Source organism: Chaetura pelagica, unplaced genomic scaffold, assembly GCF_000747805.2.
Source record: "Chaetura pelagica isolate M959 unplaced genomic scaffold, ChaPel_1.0 scaffold963, whole genome shotgun sequence".
In the NCBI taxonomy this organism is placed as follows: domain Eukaryota; kingdom Metazoa; phylum Chordata; class Aves; order Apodiformes; family Apodidae; genus Chaetura; species Chaetura pelagica.
Window position 1 is genome coordinate 439,868 of NW_009952705.1, and position 14,022 is coordinate 453,889.

At 46.7% G+C, this 14,022-nt stretch overlaps 1 protein-coding gene across 4 annotated transcripts in view; it reads right to left on the reverse strand.

Moving 5' to 3' along the window:
* Positions 1 to 14,022, reverse strand: part of ATP6V0A1 (ATPase, H+ transporting, lysosomal V0 subunit a1) — a 26,407-nt gene that overhangs the window by 864 nt on the left and 11,521 nt on the right. For 2 of the 4 annotated variants that reach the window (XM_009994135.1, XM_009994133.1), the window contains exons 10-20: positions 13,684 to 13,834; positions 13,207 to 13,346; positions 12,315 to 12,475; positions 11,795 to 11,885; positions 10,971 to 11,089; positions 10,462 to 10,678; positions 9,789 to 9,896; positions 6,566 to 6,673; positions 5,985 to 6,002; positions 4,468 to 4,585; positions 3,841 to 4,012 (exon numbers count right to left, since the gene is read on the reverse strand). In XM_009994135.1, the coding sequence (XP_009992437.1) occupies positions 3,841 to 4,012; positions 4,468 to 4,585; positions 5,985 to 6,002; positions 6,566 to 6,673; positions 9,789 to 9,896; positions 10,462 to 10,678; positions 10,971 to 11,089; positions 11,795 to 11,885; positions 12,315 to 12,475; positions 13,207 to 13,346; positions 13,684 to 13,834 (1,403 nt within the window). The remainder of the gene's footprint in view (positions 1 to 3,840; positions 4,013 to 4,467; positions 4,586 to 5,984; positions 6,003 to 6,565; positions 6,674 to 9,788; positions 9,897 to 10,461; positions 10,679 to 10,970; positions 11,090 to 11,794; positions 11,886 to 12,314; positions 12,476 to 13,206; positions 13,347 to 13,683; positions 13,835 to 14,022) is intronic. The other 2 variants (XM_009994136.1, XM_009994134.1) reach the window with 1 other exon arrangement.

Consider the following 14,022-nt stretch of genomic DNA (forward strand, 5'->3'; position numbering starts at 1 on the left):
AAAGAAAAAAAATAACCCCATGATTCACAGTGAAAACAAGCACAGTGTTCATAAGCCTCATGAGAAATGGTTTCCACTGCATGATCCACCAAAAACCTGAAGTCTCTGTAAGAGTCAAGTGACAGCAATTGCAGAGCAATTTAACACAATTCAGAAGCATTTTACTGGAGCACAAAAAAGGCAGATTCAAATTATTTTTTTCCAAATTGGGAATCATGGCAAACTCCAGAGCTGCTGGTATTTTGGCTGGCAAAAAGTAGGGAACAGCAGAGCCCAGCAGGGAAATGTTCAGAGAAACAGCTTTCTGCTCCTGACTTCTGCTGCCCGTTTATGCAGATAAGCAGACTTCCCTGCAGAGGAATCCCTAGGATGAGCAGGATTTTCCGTGTGGGAGGAAGGGCTCCTTGCCAACATGCTCCAGTTTTTCAGGAACCCTGATAATCTCCATGTGAGTCAGTAACTATTCTGTGAGCAAAGGGAAGAGGCAGAGGGCTGGGTATCTGAGTCACACAGAACCCGCTGTAAATGAAATTTTAACCCTGATGATTAACTGTTCCAGCTGGCCTTGACATCTGAAAGCTCCTTTTGGACACGCTCAGTTACAACTGGCCACAACTGGATGCCTCAACCTCGAGAAGAGGTTGTTGTAAGATTAGGGAACTAATGAAAAAAGTTTATGTAACCAACAACCAAACATTCTGTGTGTTATTTTCTGCAGTTGTCTGCAGGAACATCCAGAATCCAAGGTCCTTTTTTGGTATGAGACACTGCTGTTCCCAGGACCACCCTCTGTCCTGTGTACTCACCCTATTGCTGAACTTTGCTCTCTGTCTCTCCCACCACTGATCAAGTTCTGCAGAAGAATTTACTGGACAGCTAGCACTGCCCTGTAAACAAACAGGCTTGAGAGCTTTCTGGCAGTCAGCGTTAAAGAAAACCCACTCTTCAGCTTTTTTGTATGAATAATTAGCTTAAGTGTTTGCTGGACTGTAGTTATATGGATTTTTTAATCCAACAGTCACAGAGTACCCATCCACACTGTGGAGAAGGAGGCAGCTCCCCAGTCCTGTGGGAAGCAGCTGCAGGGCCAGTGGTGAGCAGGAACCCTTGATCTGGTCCAACTGCAAATTCCTTTTGGCCTTTGTGTTCTCCCAGGCATGTACAGGCCTGGGGTGGGCTGCGGTTCAGGGCACCCCCGGGGGAGGGCAGGTGCAGCTCCTGCAGCCAGAAAGCAGCAGGGGGCTGTGCAGGGAGCCCTGCCCAGGAAGGACAGCAGAGACCTCACAGCACTCACTGCGCTGCCCTTCAGAGCAGCAGCAGCTCCAAGCAGGACAGTCTGAAACCTGCAGCAGGAGCAGCCAAAACGACCCCGTTCTTGCCAAACCCACAGGACTGGCCAAGCCCCCACGGTCTCCAGACCCACAGGCTGGACTGGGACTGTCTGAGACACACACTTGGGCAACCAGAGTGAACAACATGGTCTGACTGCTCCACACCCTGGAACTGAAGCCTCTACACCACGATGCTCACTGCACCAACCTCACTCCTGCAGAGCAGCACAAACTCCACTCTTCACTGCTCTAAATTAACCTGATTTGCTTTGCATTATGCCTACTGCTGTCCATTCTCTCTAGCTGTGGCCTAGTCCTGAGATATATTCTAAGGAGAATAGTTTCCAATTCCAAATCTGGCCTAAAACTGAGCCTAAAATGCTGTTTCACACAGGAAAACAGCTCCACTGAAACCATATCCCTACATCAACCCATGACGTTGGGACTACTTTGAATCCAGCTACAAACTTCTCCTTTTGGGCAAAGTGTGTTTGCTCACATTAGAATTGCTGATCAGCTAAAACCCCCCATAAACTACTTTTAATCTAAACATTCATGTCAAGCTGCATTACTGAAGAGCCAATAACGTTGCAGTAAAAGGAGTGAACAGCACCAGGAGGGACAGAGCTCAGGCAGCTCCTGAGCTCCAGGGCTGTGACATGTCTGCAATCCTGGCAGCACTCAGGGTGCTTCCTCCACCCCAGAAAAGCCCAACCTGCTGAAAGAATGCACACGTTCTGAAAAAGCACAAAATAAATCTTCACTTGAGACTGATAGGCAGAGCACATGGAACAAGCTGTGCTTTTTTTCCTCCTCCTTTCCAGGAAGGCTGAACCACCCACACCTTCAGAATTCCTGATAGGTGACTCTTCTCCCACAGCCAGAAAACCCTATCTGCTCCTCCCAGGACAACTGTATTTGACACCCCCACCCCTCCGCCCCCCTCTCCTTCTAAAAAGGGAACACCTACCCCTGGAAACATCCTGGTTTTGCATTCAAAAGCAAAGAGGAATGTCAACAGCATGTTCTTTTTGAACAAAAGCAGGTGCCTTCCTCTCCACAGTGATAACGAAAATCCAACAAACGCAAAATAAATTCTGATTACTTGTAGCCTGAAACAGTGCCTTAAACTTGCCTTTTGGGACCTAAGCTTGAACAGATTTTCTCTTGCAGAATGTACATTGAAGTTTTACAACTCTGAAACACTTTTAGGGAGAACACGACTGCTCCAGTTGTGCAGCTCCCCAGCTGTGACCCGTGTGCTGTCGCTGCCCAGTGACACATCTGCCCTTGACACACTTCAGACAACTTTTAATCACCCTTAGGAGATAGCCTGGCAATGTGAAAGCCACCTCTTGGCTAAACTGCAACCTCCTGGTGCAGGAGCTCTGTGCCTGAGAGTGCAGTTTTGGGTTATTACCAAGAGACAGGAACCCCAAAACACTTTCCTCTCTTAGCCCATCCCCTTGGGTAAAAAGAGAAAATCAGAGCCTGGCAAGGAAAGAAGCTATTCAGAGCTGCTCATCTACTGCTGGTCAGAGATGTGCCACACAGCACTGACATCCAGAGGAACAAGACTTTGAAAATCCACAAATTCAGCCAGAAATTGCAATCAGAAACACCACAGATGGGGTCAGAGCTTCTGCTCACTCCCTGGTCCCCAAGCTGGGTGTTGTCCCGTGGGACAGGGACATCAGGGTGAGAATGAAGAAACACCAGCCAGGCAGCAAGAAGCACTCAAGTGACTGGTATGAGGATTTCTAGGCTGGATGCCAGGAAAAAGAGGAGCACCATCCAGCAGCCATTTTCAGCAGCAGCCCCCTGGGCACAAGATGGGGAGGCTCCACTTGGTGCTACAGAGACACTCCAGCCTGCAACCCAGGCTGCCAACAGGCAAGGCAAGGGACAAAGTTTCCCTTCCCCACAAGCAGAGGAAAAGTGCAAAAAGGCTTATTTTTCTTTTTTTTCTTCCTTTTCTTTTAAGGCACTGGCTTCCTTTTTCAATCACAGAACTGCTTTTACAAAGTGCTCACAACCTTTTCCTCCCATTTGAGATTGACTATTCCTTCTGAACTTCACTTTTTTCTCCTGACCTATCAGGAAAGAAACTTCCTGAAGAGATGGCAGCAACCAGCAGAAGCTGGAGGAGATGTACAGACAGACCCTTAACCACTTGAGGCTGCAGGGAACCCTGGGTGAGCAACCCCCATTCCCATGTGGCTCCAGTGATTCCATCAGAGCTCAAGCCAGGGAGTCTGAAGTGGAACAATGAGCACTTGTAAACATGGATTAGAGAAAGTTCTTGAGCACTTTCCACACTTGCAGGGAAAGTGATGGGCTCTCTAGTGAGCAATTCCCTCTTATTTACTGGCTGTCTGCAGACACAGCAGCTCAGGAATCACAGGAAAGGGGGTACAAAGCATCAGCCAGTCAGACCAGCAATAAACAGTTCCACAGCTCCCCGAAGGGCAGACAGGCAAAGCTGCCCTTGTGCAGGGCAGTAACTCACCAGTGCAAGCGAAGAGCATGGAGGAAGGCAGAAAGCCCCTCCATGACCAGGAGAATTGCTACTGTCAGGGTAGCAAAAGCAGCAAATACGAAGAAGAGGCCAAAGGCTCCACCCAGACTCCTCACGCTGAGGCCAACGTGGATCACCATGGTCCAGAGCACCTCTGAGAGCTCTGCCAGGAGAGAGGGGAGAAGGGGCTTGTTGCAGCACACTCAGAATGGAAGGCTGCTGCAGTTTACTTAGAAAACAAAAACTGAAGTCAAGCAAACTCTCACCACAATGAGGTGAGAAACTCCAGAGGGACAACAGCTGTTGCAGCCCAAACATCAGGACATGGTCCCTGACTGTTGAGCAGGGCAGGTTCCCTGCTCAGCAGCTCTTTGCTTTATTTGGTGCTTTCAGCTCCATCCCTCCCTCCCAGACCCAGGCAGCTTTGGCAGTGCTATGCAGGTTGACACTGGTGTTCAGGCTTCATTAGTCCCAGCTACTGCACACACAGCCCTGTCCTCCAGCAGGGCCTGACAGTTGAGCTCCAAGGAGGTGACCTGCACTCCTGCCTCTCCCCTGCCACCCTCCCAGGGTGACCAGAGACATAGATCCAATCTTCATTCCACAGGGAACACTCACGTGCATGGGCTAAGCTGAGAGCCCAGAGCCTCAAGTAGGAAGCCGTGTTTGAAATGCAGCCCAGGCAGTACTCAATGGTGTGGATGGCCTGGTACACCACGGTGTCCCCAAAGTCAAACTGCAAAGAGAGCAGAGAGTGAAGAGCTGCAAGCCCAGGGCTGGCTGGGGGACGAGGGGGGACACGCTGCCTGCTGCCACCACAGACACTGCCTGGAGCTCGCTGACACCGTCTTCTCCTGGTTTAGCACATCAGTTTCATCAACGAAAAATGCATTATCTGGGCTTGCTAGGTTTTGTAGAACAACAACAGCTCACTGCTGCAGCTTGATTATTGTTTTCACATTCTGTTGTATGAAAGGAAGGAATTTCAAATCCAGCCATTGGCTTTGCCAGGAAAAGACTGTTCAGCAACAACATGGTGCTCGTACGAACTCACTGGTCAGTGGTACGTGCCTCTATGAGGAAGGAGACAGTATTCCAAGCCAATACTGCCTCTATGCCTTTGCTACAGGATCAACAAGAACACTTTGCAAGATGTGAATTTGCCCTTTTTGAGAGCAAAAACAATGCACAAAGCCATCTTGAAAAAGTCACATCTGTGCACCATTCATTGGCGAAGTCTCTGTGTCTTGGTAATTTTTTTAAATAATAATAAAAGAACTTACAAGGAAGTCTGCCATGTAGGACAGTTTCTTACTCTGCAGCTTGGGAAACATTCCCTACGTTTTAGATTTTATCCCTGCTTCAGAAACTGCTCATATTTAAGTGAACATGATGTTCTAAATACATCAACTTACTAATGCTCTGAGCATGCACAGAAAGCTATTTTTAACCTTATTTCTCTCCTAGTATATCCAGGGCAATAAATCTTTCAAACAATTAAGCTAAACTAGCTGTCAAAAGCCTAATTCTTTCTCCACAGAACTGTGCAGAGTTCTTTACTAAAGCCTGCTGCAGGGGACAGCACCACCTCCCAAAACACATGGCAGGTCAGCCTGCAGTAAATGGGATGTGATAAATATTTACACAGTGACAACTTTCTGGAGAGAGTTACCACCGTGCTGGGGAGTGGGAGAATGGCAGGGTTGCTGTGGCACAGTGCTTGCATGCTGGCAACAACCAGTACTATCCTTAAAATTGCAGAGAGTTTTGGGGAAAAAATAAATAAATCTCTAAACAGTTTTTTGCAGAGCAGAATTACCAAAGACACAACATAAAGAGACTTCTTCAGAAGTTCAAAAGCTTTTCAGTTCCAGACTTGCAGCTTCACAGCTTCTCAGATAAACTAAGAAAGATCTGCAGACAGGGGGTATGACAAACAAGCTATATAGATGAGGCAATTAAAGGCCTGTTAATGGGCATGTGTGTATGAAGAATTAAAAATGGCATGTAATGTGTCAATAGGCAGATCTTTTGGAAAACAAGATGTCATGACATAACGTGTTTAACTCAGCGTGTTTTACACCAACAGAAGATGGCCCAGGTACACAGGGAGGCAAAGCTGGCTGTAGTCTTACCACCTCATCCTCTGTAGGCTTGAAAACACAAGTTTACATTTAGTGCAGCATCTGGATCACAACATTAATCACCAACACATCCAGGAACTCCCTCCTAAACGTGACACAGTAAAGCAGTGACATGTCACCTGCCCTATGGAGACGGACGGCCTTGGAGAGCAGCCCAGAGGCAGCACAAGGCTGCCCACCCACCTGAGACTGACTCCTGTGATTCTCTCCCAGAGCTAAGGCAAAGCAATTACTATTACCCCCAACAATCAAAATTAATATATAGGCATGATTTCATTGCTGCAGAAGGCAGCCCATGGCTCCTGGCCACAGCCTAGGAGCTGCCCTTGGGAGCACCGTGTGACCCCCACGGCAGGGGAGGTTGTTTGTAATGGGGACAGGGCCACTTTTCCCTTTATGTGCAAATTCTGTAACTTTTCTGGGGACCTGGGAGTGACTGAGAGAGAGTCTGTATGAACACACTTCACTGAAAATGTTATTTGAACTGCTTAGAAATCAGTTCACACAGGCAAAACACTTGCACCTCAGTCACCCTGTGCATGGCCCCGCGAGCGAGGACGGCAGGTCCTTACCTCCTCCCCCTCCTCGGAATGGGTAGACAGCTGGTCATGCTGGATGATCTCTGCATCCTCCTCGGTTGGCCCGTTGCCCACCCGGATGCCACCAAAGTTGTGCGTTCCCTAACACAGGCAGAAGAAGAAAGAGCAAAATGTTGTTTGTGCTTTACTGTCAGAGCACGTTTCTTACGACTCCACCTGCAGCAGCAGCTCACAGAAGGAAACAAAACATTGAGGCCCAGGTTAAGCCAGCTGTACAATTCTATTCCCCAGCTTGGATGGGAAAGATACAGATTCCTGAAAAAAAAATGAGTAATTGATACATTTCTACAAAGTAATTGCAACCCTAAGTAAAACAAAAGGCACATCTCTCAAGAGGACATTTGCTGGCACTGAGGTGCAACAGCCCAAAGTTTTGCCCAGCAGCTGTTGGACAGGACTGAACCCTGCTGCTCTTGTGAAGGACACAAGTCCCACAGCAGAGCTCAGAGCAGAAGGGGCTGTCACAGACACATGTGCTCCCACAGCCTCAGCTCACCAGCCCCGCCTGGGAATCCAACTGCCCCTCACTCGGAAATCCTACCCTGTGCAAACAGTCCCTTTTACAGAGCTTTGTTCTGACACTCCATGTCTGACCCTCAGCCACAACTTCATCAAACAGACATGAATGATCTGCAAACTGAGTCAGGCCTGTGAGGGTCAGGAGCTCCTCTCACCTGACAACTGTCACCACTGCACAGGGACCATGAGAGCTGTGCAGGCCCCCTCCTTTGTGCCCTCCTGCCACCAAGGAAGGATGCACAAACCCCCTCATCATCTGGCACTGCCCTCCAGCAGAGCCTTCATGCACCATAAATGCATATTGGACACTGAACGTTCCCTTGTGCATCACTACCTTTGAGTTTCTGTCCAGCAAGCAGCTTGGAGCTGCACAGCAGCATTGCTGTCTCCCTCCACATGCTCCACAGACAGAAAATGCTCCTGACTGATCTGAGGGACTGGGAATTAAGACCTGTGAGCCTGAGTCACCAGGAGAGGCAAAATGAAATGCCAGGAATGGAAAGAAAAGCTCTGTGTTAGCTCTGGGCTAACTGGAGGCATCAGGACTGACAAAGTTGAGGGATGGTGATGCCAACAAGGAGGCCCAACGTCCCCTCTCCTGCCTGCACAGAGCTCTGGTGTCTTAGCCAAACAGCTGCTCCATCTTCTTTTAAATGGTTTGTTCTTAGAAACCTATTTTTATTTTAAGCTGAACTAGAAATTTGGCCCAAATGCCAGCTGTGAATTAAAAATTTTGTCAGTTTTCTAAAAGCAAATTAGATAGACATTTACACTCTGAAACTAGACAGAAAATGGAAAAAAATATATTTATAAGACAATGTTTTAATTAGGACTTTCAGCATCTTTGAAACATTACAAGTTCCTAATCACCAGTACCAGTGCCCTATTAATGCATTTCTAGCCTGTGTGAACTTGCACTTCTGCAGCTTTTCCATCCCACTTGGCTTCCATCCCACATCCCACTGTGGACTATCCAATCTAAACATGGCTCCAAAAGCCCTAATCATTTACTTTATACTTCTAACCACACCTCACACAAAGACCTTCCCTCACAGCTTCTGGTACTGAGATGCACTTAATAAGCTGGATGGATTATGCACAAAAGAACCATTTTCACGTCTGACATTTCCGTGAGGCGACTTAAAATGTCATGACAGAAACACTGGCTAACAGCTAAAAGTGCCTCAGAATGCCTTTGACATGGGAGGTGCAGAATGTGCTTCACATGGCTTGTGAGGTTTAAGCTTCCTAGTCAGGCAGCACTGGCCACTAAAACCGAGTTGAAATGTGCAGTATGGGGAAGGGACCAAGTTGTGGGAGCTGCTGCAGCCTCCACTGCTGGGAAGCTCTAGCAGTAGAGGGCTGCCTGTGGGCTTAGAGATATTCAGAAGAAACTCTACTGGGAGGATTTGTTGTGCACAACCATTTTACAATAGCTTGAAGTCTAAGTGCCTGCAGGGGCAGAGCTCTCCAAAGTGCAGCCATCACTGACCCCAGACACACCTGGTGCTGGGAACACAAAACAAACGGGAACACGGAGGATCCTGATCTATCTTAAACAAATATGCAAGAGAAGGAAAAGGGAACTTAACCTTGGGGGGATGTGGTAGCAAGGTATTCTTGTGCTGCTCTGCAGGCTCTGATTTCAGCAGCACTCTGCAAAGAAGTGCTCTGCATTCTGTGCACACAACTACCATCCTTCAGCCTGGTAGTTCTTCCAGAATGTATCGATTTTGCGGAACTTTGCTCTTTCCAAGAGAAAGTGTTTTTCACCCTAAAGGTGCAGTTGTCATTCCCTTTTGAAATTCAGATACATTCCATGCTCTCTTGATAATTAGATAGAAAGCCAACTCCCGTCTTTAAATCCAGCAGGTGATTTTTAAGTCCACTCACTGTTGCAGCCGCTGCTGCCTCTAGTGCCTGCTCGCTCGGGACTGGGCTGACCTGGGCCTCCACGGGCTGCCCTTCCTGATAGTGAATGGAAGAAGAGAGAGGGAGGAGGAAGAAAACAAAAAGAGAAAGGGAGACGAATGGAGGGGACATGGGAGGATGAAAGATGGTCAGAGAAGGGAGAGGGAATGTCTTTAACTGAACTGATCTTTGACTCACTTAACATCCCAAAAGCTGTCTGCCAGACATGCAGGGAGAAGTCTCAAGTGCTCTTGGTGCACGTGTGCCAGGTTCCTGCATTGATACCAAGATACTTTACAGTGCAGTTGGAAACCTGCAGAGCACCCCAAAAGACAACCTCTCACAAACTGACTGCACAGGTCTATTTCCTTTTTTTCCTTTTAATGATTATTTTTTATCATCTAAACTGCTTTAACAGGATGGCTGATAACTCTGCCACCCAATTAAACTTTATATTGTCAGCCCAGCGAAAGCACAATCCAAGTGCATCCAGCAACTAGTCAGTGTTCCTATCCAAAGCCCAGGCCAGATATGTTGGTTTTACCATTAGAAACATACAGGGTTTCTAAAAGCACATTTGATGCTGGATCCAGATCTGAGAAGCCAGCAGGCAATACTGTCTCCAGTAACACCCACCTGCCTTTATGCCTAATGTTTTACAGGTCACAGTGTGGAGTGAACCTACGTATCCAGAACCAAGACAGAGAACGTGGCTTTTCAACTGTCCTTAGTTTCCATATTGAGAAGAAAATAAATAGTCACCCACCAAGTGCTTTCTCCTCAAATACTGATGGCGAAGGACCAGGGGTTTAGCTACCAGCATCCATGGCACACACAGCAACGCCACCACCACGAGGAAACACTGGAACCCTTGCTGTGAAAGAAAGAAGTCTGAGGGGATGCAGGGGCAGCCCCTGCCCACACACAGCCCAGCACAACTCCAGGGGACACAGACACTTCCCTATCTCTCTCTCCTCCTGAAGAGCAGGATGTACTGCACTGAGTGCCTGCCTGCAGCTGCACTGTCTGACTGAACACAGCATTTAATGCTGATACCCGTTTAGATTAAGGAAAAAACCAAAAGATTCTGCAGGGAATGACAGTTTAGCAGCTGTCTGATAGTGCTGGGATGAAAGGGCCTTAGTGCCTTAGCTAAGCTCAGAGGCACCACACTGCAGATGCAGGACAACATTCCTGATCACTTTCCACTATTTGTCTGGATCCAAATGCTCTGGAGCTACAGCTGACTTATGGTCAGACAGATCTAAATTCCTGGTATAGGGATTATTCCTTTCTTCTTCACTATTACATAGCATCAGGCTTTGGAAATTATCACAGAGAAAATAGTTTTACACTTGATTTCATAATTATTGTAAAGTCAATGAAAGACTCTTAATATCATGAAGAATGTCCAATCTTATTCCAGCCAAGGCACCCACCTGCCCTTTATAGAGCATCTTAATACTGGTGTCAGAATAGGAGAACAGAAACATGTTGATAAAATGTATTAAAAGGCTTGGTGCCTCCTTCGAGGTGTGAGCATCGTAGGCTGTCCACTTGTAGAAAATGAGAATAACAAGGTATCCAAACAGGGATGACATGAAAATCATTTCTGGAATAAATCCCAGGTATATGTTCAGTGGCTTCTTAAAATAGCTACAGAAAAAAAAAAAAAAGAGAGTTTAAAATGACGGATAGCATCAGGCACATGTGGGGCAGCAACTTGCAATGAGAACATGAAGAGCATCTTTGGAACAAAACTGCAGGGGCTCAGCCTTTCAACTGTAGCTGGGGCTTAAAGACAGTGAGGGTCTGACATGCACAGCACAACTGTGCTGTACCCTTCCCCCAGTGGGTGGTCCTGGGCAGTTCCTGCATCTTCAACCTGCACACACATCTCACACAGAGAGGGTCCCCCCACCCATGAGAAATGGAGCAAAGCTCTTACATGTGGTTGAGAAGACTCAACGTGACACCAAAGAGCATGTGGATGATGCCAAGAATCACAGACATTTTCATCTTGAAGGAGTTGAGGAAGGCCAGCTTATTGGTGGCAATGTTCCAAATCTGTGAAAAACAACACCAAGTCAGGCAGACACTGAGTAAAAGAAAAACAGAGCAGAATTACAATGTTCACTTTAAGCTAAACAGCATTAACCACACAGGCTGCAAGAGTAGGTTTTTTAAAAAACACGTTTGTCACGGGGATATCTTTTTTATGGTAGGCATACATTGCAGGAAAAAGGAGGCTGTATGCTTGATAGATTAAAAAAATATTATCCATTTAAATTAACAATTACACAGTTCTGATTTTCTACACTCCCTCTTTAAAGTAGAACACACCAATTTTTGTATCAGGTACTGTAAGGGATGTTAGGAGCAGTGTACAAAACAGAGCAGAGACAAAATGACTGGATTACTTGGAAACTTACCTTTCCAAGATTGACTGAAAAATATGATAAATAATTTTCCCCAAGGTAAAAAGGGAGCTTCATAAAGGGATTTTCAAATATGACCAGATTGATTAAAATGCTGCAAGTTAGAAAGGGGGAGGAGGAAGCCTCACTGGCGCCAAGATAAGTCTCTCCATCCTGTGTCTCAGTTGGAACAGAATTAATTTTATCGTCCAGTAATATTTCCAACATTAGTGAAGAGGTTGCTAAGGGAATGGCTGGGGTATGGAAATCCTTCACAGTGAACTGGAAAGGCTCTTTCTCTCTTCTAACACAGAGGGTGTTGTTAAAGGGCAGCAAAGGAAGGAAAAGCTCTCACCGGGTCGATGCCGAAGGGGTAGGGTCCGCCGAACACCCCTGCGAGAGCCGGGTCCAGCTGCAGCAGGGGAGTGGTGGCAACCACCTCATCTCTGTTGGGGTGCCAGAAGATCATACAAACATGAGCACAACCAACACTGTCCTCCTTCTGTAAAAGCTAACAACATCCTTCCCTTGTGAGAGCAAGGACCATCTCAGATTGGGAGAACTTCAAGGTTCCTGTGTGGTCCTAGAGATTTTCCAGAACATTAATCCTGTCTCTTGACTGTTGGTGTCACAGGGGACAGGACTTGAGCCATGTCATAGAGGAAAAAACTTGCAAAAGTGCAGTTTAGCACCTTCCTGGGAAAAGCTAAAAAAAAAGCCTGTTTGAAACTTAATAGGTATCACATTTTTATCCCTCTTCCAATTCTACTTGGGCCTGATTTGAAAGTTTGTGTTTTCCTGAGTTGGGAGGATAATGGGGACAGTCACCTGCCCATCCCTGTCACCTTTTATCTAGTTGCCAAATGTTTACTCACGTCCAGTTGCCTCTGGGGTAGAACATGGGCCGGACACTCCATGAGGAACCAAACAGATTGAGAGACTTGGAGAAGCAGTCATTGTAGATGAGGCCTGTGTAGGTGGAGAACAGGCCCATCAGCAGAATGATGTATCGGCCATTGAAAACCATGTTGAACATCTTGTGTTTGAAAAAAACAACAAAAGGAACAAATAGAGTCCATAAGAACAAGGAAGGTCTCTCATAAAGATGAAACAGCAAAATCAGTCAGGGGCAGGACAAACAATCAGCCTAAAAGCCCAAGTGTCCATTTCCCTGGGGTGGGGATTAGGGGAGCAAGAGGCCACCCTGCAGAGCAGAACCTGAGAAGAGGATAAAGGGGCAGGGTGACTGTCTGCAGGGAACCTGGGCTCAGCTGGGGAGGACACACTGCACTGCAGACACTGATGCCAGCCTGGCAGCACCAGACTGGAACCAGGCAGGGTAGACCCTCTTCTGTTTTCTCCATCCTGACTCTGGGTCACCTCCTGCCAACCTAAGGCCTGAGGAAGCAAAACCCACCTAGATCAGCAAACAGGAAGAATCCTGGAAATACACATGCAGAAATGAGGGGTTTTGCAGTGACTGAACACCTCTGTGATCCAGCCAGGTTTTGGGTGATTCGTTTACAACAGCTCATCTACTAAACTGGAGAAAGAATTTCCTTCAAACAACTGAAAGTAAAACCAAAGGAACTCACTGTTATTATGAAACTACTCAGTCTGTGGCCTACAAGCTTCCTTCTCTATGTGCTTCATTAGCTTCAAACATAAGGAGAAATGGGCATTCTCAACTCAAGGGGCAAGGATGGGACCAAGGAGCTGCAGCTCCTTGGTTTAAAATGCAAAGCTCAGCATGACCTGCCACTTTACCTCATTGTCACTCTTCTGTGACAGAATCCGACTTTCCCTTAACACCATCCAGACAGCAATCAGGGTCATCAGGATCCCGTGGCCAAAATCTCCAAACATGACAGCAAACAGAAAGGGGAAGGTGATGATGGTGTACGGTGCTGCAAGAGAAAAATGACATTCCTGGTGTTTGAGGAAGCCCAGATTCATCATAGGACAATTTACACAATTTAGCAATACAATTCCCAAGCTTCTCCTCTGCTTCTGAAAGGTCTAAAGCACGACATTCCTGGTGTTTGAGGAAGCCCAGATAGGGCCCAGATTGTCCAATAGGACAATTTACACAATTTAGCAATATAATTCCCAGGCTTCTCCTCTGCTTCTGAAAGGTCTAAAGCACTTGATTAGAAACTTTGACACAAGACAGACAATACAGAGAAACATCATGATGACAAAAATGGAGATAAATGTCTTGGACTTTTACAAGTATGAATTTACCTGGATTTATTTCCCGGTATGTTCCAATGCCATAAGCATCAACAATGTTTTGAAAACCAGAAGTAAACTTGTTAGTTTTGTTGTATGTTGGCGGGGTCTGATTGGTTTGCATCCTGTTTAAAATAGATGGGACAGTGGATCCACTGTGCTCCTGTTAAAGAAAAAAAGATTATTAGAAAACCCACCCTGAGAGCACCGGAGGACAGAGAACAGCACTGCATCCTCATTAGCATTTGAAAAATAACAAGCTTGCATTTTTGCAGTGTGCTTGCACAATGAGAATGATACTCAAGCAGCTGAGGAAGGCTGCCAAGTTTCCACAGCTCCCTGCTTTGTTCA